Here is a 14544-nt window from a genome sequence, read left to right as displayed (position 1 = left end):
TATCTAGGACTGCATTCCAAAGCCTACAGGAAGAAACAGGTATTTTAAAAATTAAAATTAAAAAGAGGAGTATTAATGAGTGCAAATGACTTTTGAGGATGGCAATAGGCTGCTGGGTTTGTAAAGTCTTGCTGTCCCTTTTTTGTGCTCCCCTGGATTATTTCCTTTTTGCGGAATTAATCGTAGCTGTGTCTAATCGAATAAGACTCTTGAGATATTGTTTAGTAAATCAAGCCCTTGAGGTTTGGTAATGTGCCTCTTGGACAAATTCAAATGTCTAATTCAGTTAAAGTGTCCAAAAACGCAGAACGAGGAGTTCTAGCTATGATAAATAGATTTCCAGTATATCTGTCAGTAAGTAACTGGTACCTAATTCTTTGTGGTGATATAAAGAACTATCTTAGCCAAAAACGATGAAGAAAATGAATACTTAATCTGTGGCTTTGCTGCAAAGAAAAGACTGTTGGTTGAGAACAGTTTTAAAACGGTTCAGGCATGCCTTCTGCTGAACTGGCTTTTAGCATTCTTTGACCAACAGGTGTGGACTCTGGTTTGAACACAGTTCTAAGACGTCATCCACATTGGTTGGTAAAATGGTCTTAGCAATGATTGGTAGAGCAGGGTTTCATGTTTCCATATACAGCTGTTCTTGGTGTAGACTGGGAATGAGAGGACTATGACTTCAGAAATCAATGGCAACAGAAAAGTTATACCATAGAATTAGATCAGAGCTATCTAGGTTCTTTTCCCCCACTTATGGCAGTATATTTAATTGCCCACTCCTAGTACCAGTTTCTTGGCACCCTTCCCCCATACTCCCACCATTTTATGCTCCTCAAGTGATAATTGATGTCCCATATCCACAGTAATCCACTCCTCCTCCTTGATTCAAGGGACAGAGATCAGAACAGCATGTGAATCTTAACTTTCATCAGGGTACATCCTTTTCCCAACACGAAATAAATAGGCGGACTTGAACTCACCAAATGCTGCTCCTGATTTGACCAGAAGGGGCAGCTATGGAATGCTTTGAAACTGCCTGTCCCTGGAAATAGGAGTAGTCTGAAATACTATTACAAGCAACATGATCATGAATAATAGCAAAATGTTTTCTAGAGTTGCTGTTTTTTCTTATGTAATGCTATCTGTGTTTGCAGTCTGAGTGTAATAAAATAACATCTTCTTTTATGTGTTGTCCCATGAGTTTTTGACAAGTGAACATATGATCAGCCCTATAATGCGAGCAAACATTTCCCCTATGCCCATATATTTTCTTGTTCCTCTTTTTGTGTGTGTGCATGTACTTTACCCAGGGTGAATTGTGTGTGTACCACCCACACCTACTGACTTCCTTTTCCTCTTTTAAGAGTTGGAGAAAAAAGGAAAATATGCACGTACCAGTTGGTGAGCTGTTTTGCTTTTGTTGTTCTACAGTCTAGTGAAATTGGGCTCACGGTGTTCACTAACAGCAGAGAAAATTCATGACATTTTTCTCCTGGAAGAAAACTGTACATAAAAATGTTTGCTGAAATAAGCTATGTATTAGAGCTTTTTCCCATTTGTAATGCAGTTTTGTGGCCACATAAGCTGCCCCATTATTGCTGTCCCTTTTTGAATTTGTGCTTCCAAATCTAAGCTTTCTTTTAAAAAAAAATTATTGTTGTGAAAATACATTTCAAAATGTGAACTGAGTGAAATTGATGCAGTGATGTCTTTCTGAAACAGTATGTCTTAGAAGAGCAAAATGGCCCATTCTTCTTGTATATTTCAATGTATTTACAGTTAAACCTAATGATGCTTTAAATATCAATGTTAACAATTTCACTGCTCCTAATTTTAGCAGAAATTACACTGGATGTAGTAGCAGAAATTGGGACAAGGTGCAGTGAGGCAGATAGTTGTCAAGTTTACTGAGGTAGCTAATGAATCCTCTCCCCCACACACACAGACACACAAAGGTTGGGGGCAGGAGGGAAAAGGAGATAAATCTTTTTTTGCAGTGCCAAAAGTTTCAGCTTTCTCATTAATGCACAAAACTAAAATAGAATCCCATGCCTTCCTGGGTGCCAAAAGCTCTATTTTCTCAGATGAGGCTATCAACCTCCAATTTCCCGCCTGACAACTTCAGTGGTGCAGTTAATGCTTTTTATTACACTACGTGCATCGTGCTGAAAACGAAATATTTAGGGCAGTGTAAATCTATTTATATGGCTCCTATCACCATAGTGAATGAGCACCTCACCATTTTTAATGTATTTATCTTCACAACAGACATGTGAGGTAGGGAAGTATTATTGTCCCCATTGTATAGATGGGGAACTGAGGCACGGAGAGGCTAAGTGATTTGCCCAGTCAATAGACCATCCTCCCTCTCCTAACTGAACCTAAGAGACTCTCCCTCCCCCCCCCCCCCCCCCCGAGGTTGGGGAGGTGATAAGGGATGGGTACAAGCCCGGGGATTCAGGCAGTGCAAAATTATTCCATGGGGCTTTTGCACATCATTTAGGCCTAAGGTGTTGCATAGGATGGTGGGGCCATCAGTGTAGCTCATAGTGATAAGAGGTAGGTTTCCATACTTTTAAATTATATTTTCTATTTTTCTTCAGAATTTTTCACTATTGGGAGAGTATTTAGAATTAACAAGGAAAACTTACTAAAGCACCATGTTCATCTTCAAGTGAATCTTTGAATCAAATCAAGTGAATTTGTTAGTCTCTAAGGTGCCACAAGTACTCCTTTTTGTTTTGCGAATACAGACGAACATGGCTGCTACTCTGAAACAAGTGAATCTTTGGAACTCACTTTCTTAAATAAAAGCAATAAAACAAGGTGTAAGGGTGGATTATTTTGAGAACTATTTCTTGTCATGTGAGTAGTTAACAATTTATAATTTCTGAAGTTGTTGTACTGTATCTTTTCTTCCTCTCTTTAATAGGTACAGAACGAAGATAGTGTCCTCTTATTTGTTGTTGCCTGGACGATCACTGAAATTATCCGTTACTCCTTTTATACATTTAGCTTATTAAACCACCTCCCTTACCTCATCAAATGGGCCAGGTAAGATGCATAAAAGGAAGGTTGACCTTTGCTGATATTTTACTGACTTGACAGGAAAGTTTATATAACCACACAGAAAATTAGTCTAATGAGCATGGAAAATAATTGTTGGACGCATTTTTGATTATTAGCTGACAGTAACCACCTCATAGCCACAAGCGGATATGTCTCCATGTCCAGCTGTTGCTCCCCTCAGGCAATTTGTGTGCTTAAAATCTGTTAAATAGAAGTTGACATTAATGATCTTTAATTTCTCCCAACTGGAGACTTCATATCCAAAGTGATTATGAAAGAAATAAAAATTCTTGTTATACACTTAGTTTGATTTTTTTTTTTTTTTGGTGACCAGTGATACAAGTGTCAGATATTATATTTGCTTTTTTCCATAATCAGTGGTCTGTAGTGAATTGATGTACTAATTTTCTATACTAGCTCAGAAGAACAATAAGAGGGTTGTAATCCAATAGATCAGACTGATTACTTTGCAGTGAGAATCAAATGTGGACTTTTTTGGTTGCTCAGCAGTGCATAGTGAATATGAATACCAGTGTTAAGATTCTAGCTAAATGGGAGCATGGAAATTTAAGAACACTGTCAACTCAAAATCTAGCAATAAAAAATAATTTTTTGAGGTACTATGCTTGCTTCTGAGTCCTCCTGCCAAATTATATAGTTTTAAAGTAATTTTCTTTTTGTATGGGTCTTTCACACAGTAGTGAGGAAAGAACATAAAGAAATCTCAGTCAGCCTGTTACAAGTTTCTCTGTTATCCTTTAATAAACTAATTTTGGTAGCTGAACATCAGTGATATAATAAATGTGTCAAATGTCTTTGTCTTACAACAGGCTCCTATGTTATCTATGCTACAAGTATCTCTATTTTAAAGGAACATGACAATTTAAAAGAAAAGGAGTACTTGTGGCACCTTAGAGACTAACCAATTTATTTGAGCATAAGCTTCCGTGAGCTACAGCTCACTTCATCGGATGAATGCAGTGGAAAATACAGTGGGGAGATTTTATATACACAGAGAACATGAAATGATGGGTGTTACCATACACACTGTAACGAGAGTGATCAGGTAAGATGAGCTATCTTTGTATCTCGTTACAAAGATAGCTCTTCTTACCTGATCACTCTCGTTACAGTGTGTATGGTAATACCCATCGTTTCATGTTCTCTGTGTATATAAAATCTCCCCACTGTATTTTCAATTGCATTCATCCGATGAAGTGAGCTGTAGCTCACGGAAGCTTATGCTCAAATAAATTGGTTAGTCTCTAAGGTGCCACAAGTACTCCTTTTCTTTTTGCAGATACAGACTAACACGGCTGCTACTCTGAAATATGACAATTTAAAAATCACACTTCTGTCTGAAAATGTTTATTTACTATTGTTATACGTTACCCCCTTTTATAAGATGACTGTAACTGAAAGAGAGGGAAGAAAAAATTTATAGCACTCTGTGTTTTTGTCAGTTTCACTGTTTCCCAGTTTTAGACAGTTTCCTTTGTTTGTAAAGATATTTTATATAGCAATAAGGCAAAATGTCTTTGTAAAAGGCAGATGTGATGGAAAATGCTCCAGCTGGCAGTGGCTCAGGGACAGGTGTTGTACCTGAAACTACTTTTAACTCTTTTATAGACAAGATTTCAAGCAGATATGGACTCTTAAGCAAGTTAACTATCAATAGCAGGTGGTTCAGAAATGTGAATTACAATTTTACAGGGTTATACTCAAATATAATTTGCAGCTTATCAAAGGCACTTCTGCATTCAGTCAAATTTGGTCATTGGTTTGAACATTTTACCTTGGCGATAGCAACATACTTTACTGTGCTCTAATCAAATACCAATTAGTACTGAAATAACAAGGCAAATATTAAATTTGTTTGTGGTGACTGAAAAGTGGAGTAACCATAACATAATTTAACAAATAATTTCACTTATAAGAGTTTTGGACTGATTTTTTTTTTTATGCCTTTCCCTAAATGTTTTGTTCTAGGTACACACTGTTCATAGTACTGTATCCAATGGGAGTCTCAGGCGAATTACTCACAATATATGCTGCTTTGCCCTTCGTCAGACAGGCTGGCTTGTATTCCATTAGTTTACCTAACAAATACAATTTTTCCTTTGATTACTATACATTCCTGATCCTGGTTATGATCTCTTATATTCCAAGTAAGTACACCATTGTGTTAGGGTTTTGTGTGAAAACAGTATATGCAAAGCTAACTGAGAAACGGAGTGATTAAACTGTATACATAGCTAGCTAGCTTTACAGGTAGCAACATACTTTTCTGAAAGTTTCTTAAAGAAAAGAGATCAGACAAAAGTAGAACTACAGCAGTCAGTATTTACCAATGTTTACCACATAGTGGTAATGGAGAAACTAGTTTTTTTTATCTATACTTGAAATATAAAATAATTGTTGTATTTTTTGGCAAATATTGACTTTTTAAATGATTTTTTTCTCTGCTGCTCTCTTTCATTTATGGGACTTACTTGTTCTGAACATTTAGTCTATAGTTATAAAAAACAATTTTATTTGTTTATTTTTTGGTTATCTCTTCATGACTTTTCCAGTAGTTAAGTAGATGAGTGGCAGATTTGCTACCCTCACAAAAACTGCAGAGCAGTGCACTTTTGCTCAAACAAAAATAGTCTTTGTGGGGAACACTGTTTTTGTATGCATCAGGGATGCGTCTTTAGCTATCTTGAGGGGGAGAGGCAGTCTGAATCATAATTTAGAAAGATATAATGTAGGTCTTGTTTTTCTTTGGTATGTGGTGTTTTAAAGTAAAAGACCTGTAACCAATACAATTACACATTGAATCTAAAATTCAAAAGAATGTAGTAATAATGCTATTGGTGTCTATTTAGCTATTTCTACAGCTGTTTTTTCTCTGAACTTTTTATTATCTATGTAGCCTTCTAGTCTATGCAGAATGATGCATCGTATCCTAAGTAAGATTTAAACTTGAGCAGTGTTGAATTCTACAATCAGCGCTTATAATCTTCTAAGTAAGGCTTCTTATGAATCTTGATGTCACAAAAGTCATAAACTTTTCCATCTGCTATGAAAACTGCATTTCATTCATTTGTGTCAGAGAATGATATATTTGGCATAGCTCCAAAGAGGCAGAGTAACTTTGGATTTATTTACATAAAAAGAAGGAAAGTCTCACTTTTTCACTTCCATCCATCCACTGGAATAGTTGGATTGTAGTTGATGGAACCAAGTGGGGTGGTGGAAACTGAGCCTTCAAAACAATTTATCTAGATCTCACCCTTAAAATAGCTCAGTTTTGGGGCAGCACTTGCCCCTTCCAATAATATGTTCTGTTTTCAGTGTAGATTCATCAGTGTATTCAGATATGTACAGAATTTTGAACTAATAATCCAACAATGCAAATAGTTTTTTTGATCACCCTGGTAGATAAGCATCAAAACATTCATGACATATGTCTGCTATTGTTCAACTTGTACTAGGTGTCTTCTTGCATAAACTTGTAGCCTTTGGTATTTTGGAAGCACATGAGAATTAAGATTCAGTTGTCAAATCAGTTTATTCAGTTCATTCTTTCTGACCCAACTTCACAAGTCTGCTGTCCCTCCACAAAAGCCCCACACTTTATGGAAGTCTGTCTAAGACTGGAGAAAATAAACGTAGGACCTATGTTTTCCTGACCCAAAACTCCCACTGAAAACTTCGGAAATACTGGGGTTACAATGACAGAAAAATTTTGAAAACTTCTCATTGAAAGTAATACAATTAATTTTCCTTATAATTGCAGCTCCACTTCATGAAAACCTTTAGTTTTGAAATGAAGGTCCTGTCAAATTAGCTTCGGACCAAAATAATTCTCTCATGAAAATCTTGATTGCTCATAATGGATCCTATGCATGACAGACTTCCTGCATTTGTTCAAGTTTCATTGGAATAATTATGCAACAATGTGTTTCTTACTAAGTAATGTATCCCTCAACACTAGTTTCCCTGGAGTGCAGGAGTATAATCTGGAATTCAGTCAGGTGGGAGACAAACTAAAGGGGGACGGGGGAGAGGATTGTGAGAAACAAAGTGAAAGAAGTCGGAGCAGAGAGTGCTGATTTATAAACAACCACCTTGAAACCTTTTTTAGTGCACAATTTAAATAGCCATGGGCTGATCTGTTTTGCATAACAAGATCTTGGAATACACAGTTGACATAATCTAGGCTGACACTAACCTTAACGGGCTCCCATGGTTCACTAGGATGAACTGATCTTGAGCTCATGTTTAGAACTAGTGTTCAGGCTTGTTTAGCTGTTCATATCATATGTGCATGATTTCAGTCTCACATTTTGTTCCCCCATTCTGCAAATACTATAATTTATTGTATAAATACAATCTTACTCCACTCTCTGACCCTCCTTCAGGATCAAAGAAACTGTACCCAATTCATTGTCTTTCTGAGATCTATTTCTCCCCCCCCCCCCCCCCGAGCCTTTTCTTCCTATTCTGTGTGTGCAGTTCAGGAACCTTTTCATCCTATGTGTGTGTTCAGCTCCTAGTTAGATATATAGTCTGGCAAACTCACTCTGATGCCAGTGTTCTGCTGTGTAATCTTGACTGTTCCTGCATACCTTGGAGTGAAGATCTACATTGAGGCATGCAGAAAAAGAGTGTAGTAGTTTGTCTTTGAAATAAAAAAGATCATACTGGCAAAAACTGATGCATGGTACTTGAAGTCTGTAGGGACAATAGTGTGCATCATCCACTGCCTCTCTGTTTTTCTCTGATTTTTGATGAGAACGTGGAAAAGCAATTTATTTTCAAAGAGAGGGGGTTGACCTTGAATGTATGACTGTAAGTATGTCATGTTCAAACACAAACCTGATTTCATACTTTTATTTACATACGTCTATTTTCTTTTCAGTCTTTCCTCAGTTGTATTTCCACATGCTACATCAGAGGAGAAAGGTACTTTCCTATACTGAAGAACACAAGAAATCTGAATAATTCCAGGTCTTTTTCAGAACTTTTCACACACCAAAATGCTGCAGACTTTCAGTAACCCAGCACATTTATATAAAATAAACCAGGAGTGTAAAAATTAAATAGGAAGTTTAAAAAAAATGTAGAAAGAATAACTAATGTGATGATTTTCTTGAAATTTCACTATGTAAAACACTAGAATATCATTTTCAGCATGCATTGCTATGAGAAATTTATGTGGCTTTGACTTTTTAGCCTTTTATGTTTCTTAAACTGAAGTCTTGTTAGCATATAAATTAATCACTTGACACCTGAAAGTTACAAAATGAGTGATAAGTTGAACCCACTAAGTGCAGTGCTTGAATTGGGATTATATTATTATTGTCATTGCTTTTTAAAAGCGCTTGACTACATGCCAGAAATTGTATGTATTGCTGTAGAGGCAAACTATATTCTCTGGAATGCTCTAAGATTTTGGCTGGGACTCCAGTAACCAAGCAAATTGTTTAAATCTAGCAAGAGAATTTCCTAACTTGAAAGGCAAGTGGGAGGGAGAGCAGGGAAGCAATTATTGAAACTGAAGGGAAATGTGATTCTCTAGGAATTTAAAAAGTACGGTGTCCTACCAGCATATGTTATCTAAAGATTTAACTGTTTATTACCTCAAGCTCTGTTCCAGTATTGTTCCTACAGAGCTGTAATATTGCTCTGAAATATTAAAACTGCCTTGAGTACAGCAGCCTCAGATCACTTTTTTGAAATACATAGGGGGGGAAAAGTGTAATTTTAACTTTTCTGAAATAATTGGGTAAAGCAATGTCATCAGTCATGGACCTGTACAGAGTGACACCAAGACATGTCACTCGGTTGCTCAGTGTTTTCATCCCTTTATGGCTTTAAATTATCCCCATAACTTCTAACTGTTGTCTACTAGTTCATTTAACCTCTTTTGTTAACACACTTGTAAACAGAGAAGATTCAAATACATTTCTGACTTTCAACTTTAAGAATAAATGTACACAATCACAGTCTAAATATGTTCTATACAGAGCCTTTTTCCAAATTGTGTTTTGCCGCTTGAACTTAAAGATGAATAGGCAACAATTTCAGTGATACTGTTAAATCTAATTTTAATGATGCTAGTAAGCTGAACATTTTTTTTTAAAAATGTAGTCATTCATAGAGGGGCAGTATTTCCATGAACAGATTTATAGTTACATTTGTTTTAGGTTTTTCTGAAGAAGAAAAAATCTAAATCTTTTCATTACTACTTTTTATTTTTGTTGGCAGTACTGTTCCTTGTTCCATTGAAAAAGTACAGCTGAATTTTATCAGTGCTCAAAATGGTAAAGAGCTTTCGATATGTAAATAGCGAAAGCTTATAATGCAGCAGAAATGATACCATGGCAACACTTGGGAGGGGAGAAAACCTAGAGATAATAGTACTGGTCTGTTTTAGAGAAATATAGCAGTGTGTTTGATTTACTGTACAAAATAATGTAAATGTACGTCTTTATTGACCAATAAATCTCTCCTCCTACCCCCTTCAGATTGGCTATCCAGGTTAATTATAGCCTGTGTTTTCAAATGGAGGAACCCAAATACATACATAGACACATAAATCATAATGGCCTGAGTTTCACAAGTTCTGAACACTCAGAGCTCCCATTTGAAATCAGTGGGAATTCTGGATGCTCAATTCCTTTGAAAACCAAGCCACCTCGATTTAGATGACTAAATATGGAGTTAGGAGTCTAACTTTAGACTCCAATGTCTAAACATTTTGGCCTATGTGAATGATATATGAAATGGGATACGTTAGCTATATTGATGGGAAGGAGGCTTGTACAATAGTTTTAATTAGATGGCTTTGGGTTTGCTAAGAAGCAGAGAGATTGCCACAAATTTTTGAGAATGGAGAGAAGGCTCTGTATAATTACCTATTTAGTTAGATAAGTTTTTATATTTTGGGATTTTATCACTTCTCTACCAATAACACAATACCATATATAAAGGTAATTGATCACATATGTAAATTAACTCCTACATTTTTTTAAAAAAATGGAGCTAGCATTCGCAGATGTGAAAAATACATTGTTTTGGTTATAAGAAATCTCGTCATCAAACAAAAACCTATTCAAGAATTCAGTACTCCACGTTTTCAACATGTAAAATGCATTCCTGCTGTACTTACTCAGACTTAAACTCCTATTTTAGTTGGTAGAAGTTCATCCTGAATAAGGACTGCAGAATCAGGCCCCAAGATATCTTTTTAATAACTGGTTTCTTTGTTCATAATATTAATTTTCTTTTTATAAAATGAGAATGAACATACATTCTGTGAAGTGTGTATCTGTCACTGAAATTTAATTCATTTATGTGAACCTAATAGTGGAGGGTTTCATAGGTACTTTATTTGGTATAATCTAGACAGTTCTTTTTCATAAACTGTTTACTTGACTCACATACTTTCTCCGTTCCACTGGTATCATCAAACTGCTACAGCAGATATCTGCTTCTGCGTTGATGGTTTTCATGATGTGCATAATAGTTTGTAGACAGGTTACTAACTTGTGTCCTACCGTGCTTCTTTATCCAAGTTTGTCATTACTATACATGGAAGAAACACCATGGTCCTTCCTAGTAGACAATGTACACCTGGAAGGAAATTTTGTAGAAATTTTCATAGTATAATTTACAGTAAAATGCAAACTAAAGGTGCAGATAAATTGTAATTTTTCACAATGTGATGCTTCTATCAAAGATTTTTTTTATTTACCAGTGAAGATTGGCATTTGTGTGGACCACTCTGCAAAATCATTTTAAAGTAATCTTTCAAGATACAAATATTCATGAATATACATCAAATCAGGTATATGTTGGTGCATATTGATATAATGAAATTTGGATGAAAACTGTACGTTATATACAGTCGTTTTTGTATTTTTGTATGTTGTGAAGAATAAAATTGTAATTTTATAAGTCTTTGATTTACTAAGATAATTATAAGTTAAATGTATTTTTTTGTATATGTAGGAACCAGATATTACATGGAGCTCTGAAATACTAAGCTTAGACTTTTTATGCATGTTTGGAAGATATTTCTACCAGATGTTAATGTAGTGAAACAGTTTGTTCACTAAATATTAATTTGTGTTGTTGCATTGTGTAATAAATGGATTCTGTGCTCTTTGCCTGGCTTTGAACTACTGACCAGTGATACTAATTTCTGTAATCCAAATAATAAAATTATGGATGAAATATGGAGTGTTGGTAGTATGTAAGGAAAAAAGCATAAATATATTTGAGTATGCAATAGCAGATGGTTAATCCTTAATAGTTATTGCTGTGTACTGTACACAATATATTTTTTCTTACAGTTTGTAGGAAAATTTTTGGATTCATAACTTTTTGCACTCAGAAGATGGTCTAAACTTAAAATGTAGTAATTAACATTTTATTTTTCAGTTTTTGGAAATGTCCATCACAGTGTGTTGAGAACATGTACAGGTCTTTGAATAGAATAAGAGATTTTTTGCTTTTCCATTGCTATCTGCACTATCACAGATAAGTACAACTATTCTTTTAGCACAAGTAATTATGATTATTCTAAATACAATGGAATGTTCTATCAAATGCAAGAGTATTGGGAGTTCACTTACTAAATATACTGCAAAGTGTTTGCTACCAAGGCAGCTGTCTGGATATTGTCTTAATGTTTTTAACGCTTCCTCGGAGAAAGATTTTAAATAGCTGTGAAAATTAATGGAATCTAGCTAATATGTTGTAAGCCTCTAACAGGACCTGAGTAACAGTTGGAAAGTGAGTTATTCTGTTCTAGCCCTATGTTTCGCATAGGATTCCACAACTACGGTGATTTTTTTGTTTGCAAAAAGGATGAAATAAAGGACTGTTTTCATGCCCTGTAAAAGCACATGCCCCATGCATGACAGCTGTGACTTAGCACAACTAGTATGTAATTAAAAACTTCCTTTTCTAACTTTGCTATTCATGTACAGTGCTTAGGCTGAACTCTTCCCAGCTTTGTCTTAGCATAACTAATGGTCAATATTTTCAGTGTCCCCGTTCATATTTCTTTTACCAAATACAGAAAATATGGAGGCAATACTAGTTACCTAGGGTAAAATCTAAAAGCTTTTAAGTATGAGCACCCGGTTTACAGGGGAATTATTTAAAAAATAATATTTAAGTGACAGGTCATGGCAGTTGATGGCCTGAAGCTCAGGAAAAGCTCTGTGCTGGGGTAGGCATAAAATGAAAAGGTGTTGATTTCTACACAATTCCCTTTTATTTAGTATGGAGAGGGCATTTCTGGAGGGTCAGTTCTCTTTACCTTAGAGATGATTTTAGCCATCTGACTACCTGAATATTCCATTCAGCTTCCAGTAGCTCTGAAATTCTACTCACCTAAATAGAATTTTTTTTTTTTTTTTTTGGACAAATGAGGAAGATCTTTTCTCAGTACGATAGTAGTGGGTGAGTAAGTAGATTTTCTGCCTGTGCTGGCAAAGTTTGTGACAGTTTTTCAAGGCTAGGTCATAATTAAGCAATAATTACTGGCAGGAAGGGTACCCCTGGCAGTTAAAGACTGGATGGTTAACTTCAGACTCATTTAGTTAGTCACTAATTTCCACATAATGCCCTACTCTAAGAATTTGATGGCTACTAAAGAGCCATTGAAAACAAAATATTAACCTTCTTATATATTGAAAAATTAAGTTGGAGTGTATGCTGTCAGAGCTGTGGTATTCTCTGCACAGTGTCAGTCTTGATGTACCAGTAGAGTCACCAACTGGAAAACAGAACTTCTCTCTCAACATTCCATTGGTTTATAATTTAAGTAACCTTGTCTTCATTTCTTTAAAACCCTCAGTTAAAATATGTATAAAGCCTTCCACTTGTAGGTCACCATTTCCAAGCCAAGATAATTCCAAAATGACACAGTAGTTCAGCCTCTATTGTATATCATCATCTGGGTAGGTCTCATTTAATCATTTCACTGCCATTGCAGACGCCTTGGGCCCTAGTGCACCTCAGTACCTGCTGTTCTCTGCCTATGCAACAAGTCTCCTAAGGACTGTAATACTGTGTCTAATTCTGGTTGTTGCCATGGGGGTGGAGGAGAGGAAAGAGTAAGGGTGTTTAGTGGCCTGTGATATACAGAAAGTCAGAATAGATGATTTGCTGGCCTTAAACTCTGCCACTATGACATTAAATGTGTGCGCTCTCTTAGTCCAGTTCCTTGTTTACAAGCAATCCCAGCCACATGGTACTACTGGGGCTCCTTTATTGGAAGTCTCTGCAGGGGTTTCCTCATATAGATGCTGAACTGCACCTGTCCCTGTGTGATGGTCTCACCACTTCAGAGTTGAAAGCACCTAGCTATGATGGTTATGGATAAGGTTGTACAGCTGCTACCTATTGTGAGGACAGACTGAGTCAGGCACCTTTCATAAGCACTAAAATCACTAAGTATAAAAATACATTAAAAGATTAAGCTTGCAAAATCAAGCATCTGAAAAATAGGAAATGGCAGCATTAAGGTTACAACCTTACAACCTTGAATTACAACCTTAATTCAGCCCTCTTGTGTGAATGCATTATGATAAGATGGTCTTGTGGTTAAAGCAGTTGAAAGTTACCTTGCAGAATTGAAGAAATTGAATTTTTAAACTGTGTCCCTTTACATTCAGTTCTATGTTGATAATATCCACTTAAAAGCTAATCCTGCATTTCTTGTGGATTTAAAATGCCCAAGAATGCTTCATTTTGGGAGTGCAGGAACAGGCCCTTAATCAGCAAGATGATATCTATGTAGCCTAAGATTGTTCTAAGAAATCACTTTGTGTATGTTTTTCAGTTGCTTTTCATTGTTGTAAAGTTCTGTAAGTGTACACAGCACTACATACAATGGAGAAAGACAAGGGTCCCTGGTGCTGGGAGCTTACAATCTGTGACAAATGACAAAATGCCAATACAAATATGAGATGAAGAATGTTTCAGGTGCCAGAGGGCCTGGAGGAATTGAGGGTGGTGGGACTGACCTAGCAAAGCTTCAAGTGAGTATTAATAGGATTACCCCAACCAGCTTGTACAGCAATTATTTTAGTTATGCTGCAAACAACTTAGATACTAAAATGTTTTTTCTTTTGCTATGATAACACAAATAGAACTTCTGGGTGTAGCTTTTTTCTAGAAATTAAGCTGTGCTCAAGAAATTCTTTCATGTTTCAGTATCTCTTCCCTTAAATAAAGGAAGCAATTGGAACCAGTTTTATCCTCCACAAACTCCACTTATTTTTAAACACAGTGACCTTTTTGATATTCTTTATAATACAGAAAAGGTGTTCATCAGTTTTAGCAGGACAAATACTACATAGTACAATGTAAAAGCACTTATTTGGTATCAAAACAGTTAAAGTCAGGAATACAGTTCACATCAGATCCAGTTGAGGTGATAGCCTTTCTTATTAGTATTCTTTT

At 35.8% G+C, this 14544-nt stretch overlaps 1 protein-coding gene across 1 annotated transcript in view; it reads left to right on the top strand.

The window, feature by feature from the left end:
- The window catches only part of HACD2 (3-hydroxyacyl-CoA dehydratase 2), a 43797-nt gene extending 32506 nt beyond the window's left edge, over positions 1–11291 (top strand). The window contains exons 5-7 of the mRNA XM_084642733.1: positions 2936–3057; positions 5062–5240; positions 7982–11291. Coding sequence (XP_084498859.1) covers positions 2936–3057; positions 5062–5240; positions 7982–8064 — 384 coding nt within the window. The 3' untranslated portion in view covers positions 8065–11291. The remainder of the gene's footprint in view (positions 1–2935; positions 3058–5061; positions 5241–7981) is intronic.
- Positions 11292–14544: the final 3253 nt, after the last annotated feature.

This window comes from Lepidochelys olivacea, assembly GCF_965140295.1.
Source record: "Lepidochelys olivacea isolate rLepOli2 genome assembly, chromosome: 11".
Classification (NCBI taxonomy): Eukaryota; Metazoa; Chordata; order Testudines; family Cheloniidae; genus Lepidochelys; species Lepidochelys olivacea.
This window is presented reverse-complemented; position numbering and strand designations above follow the sequence as displayed.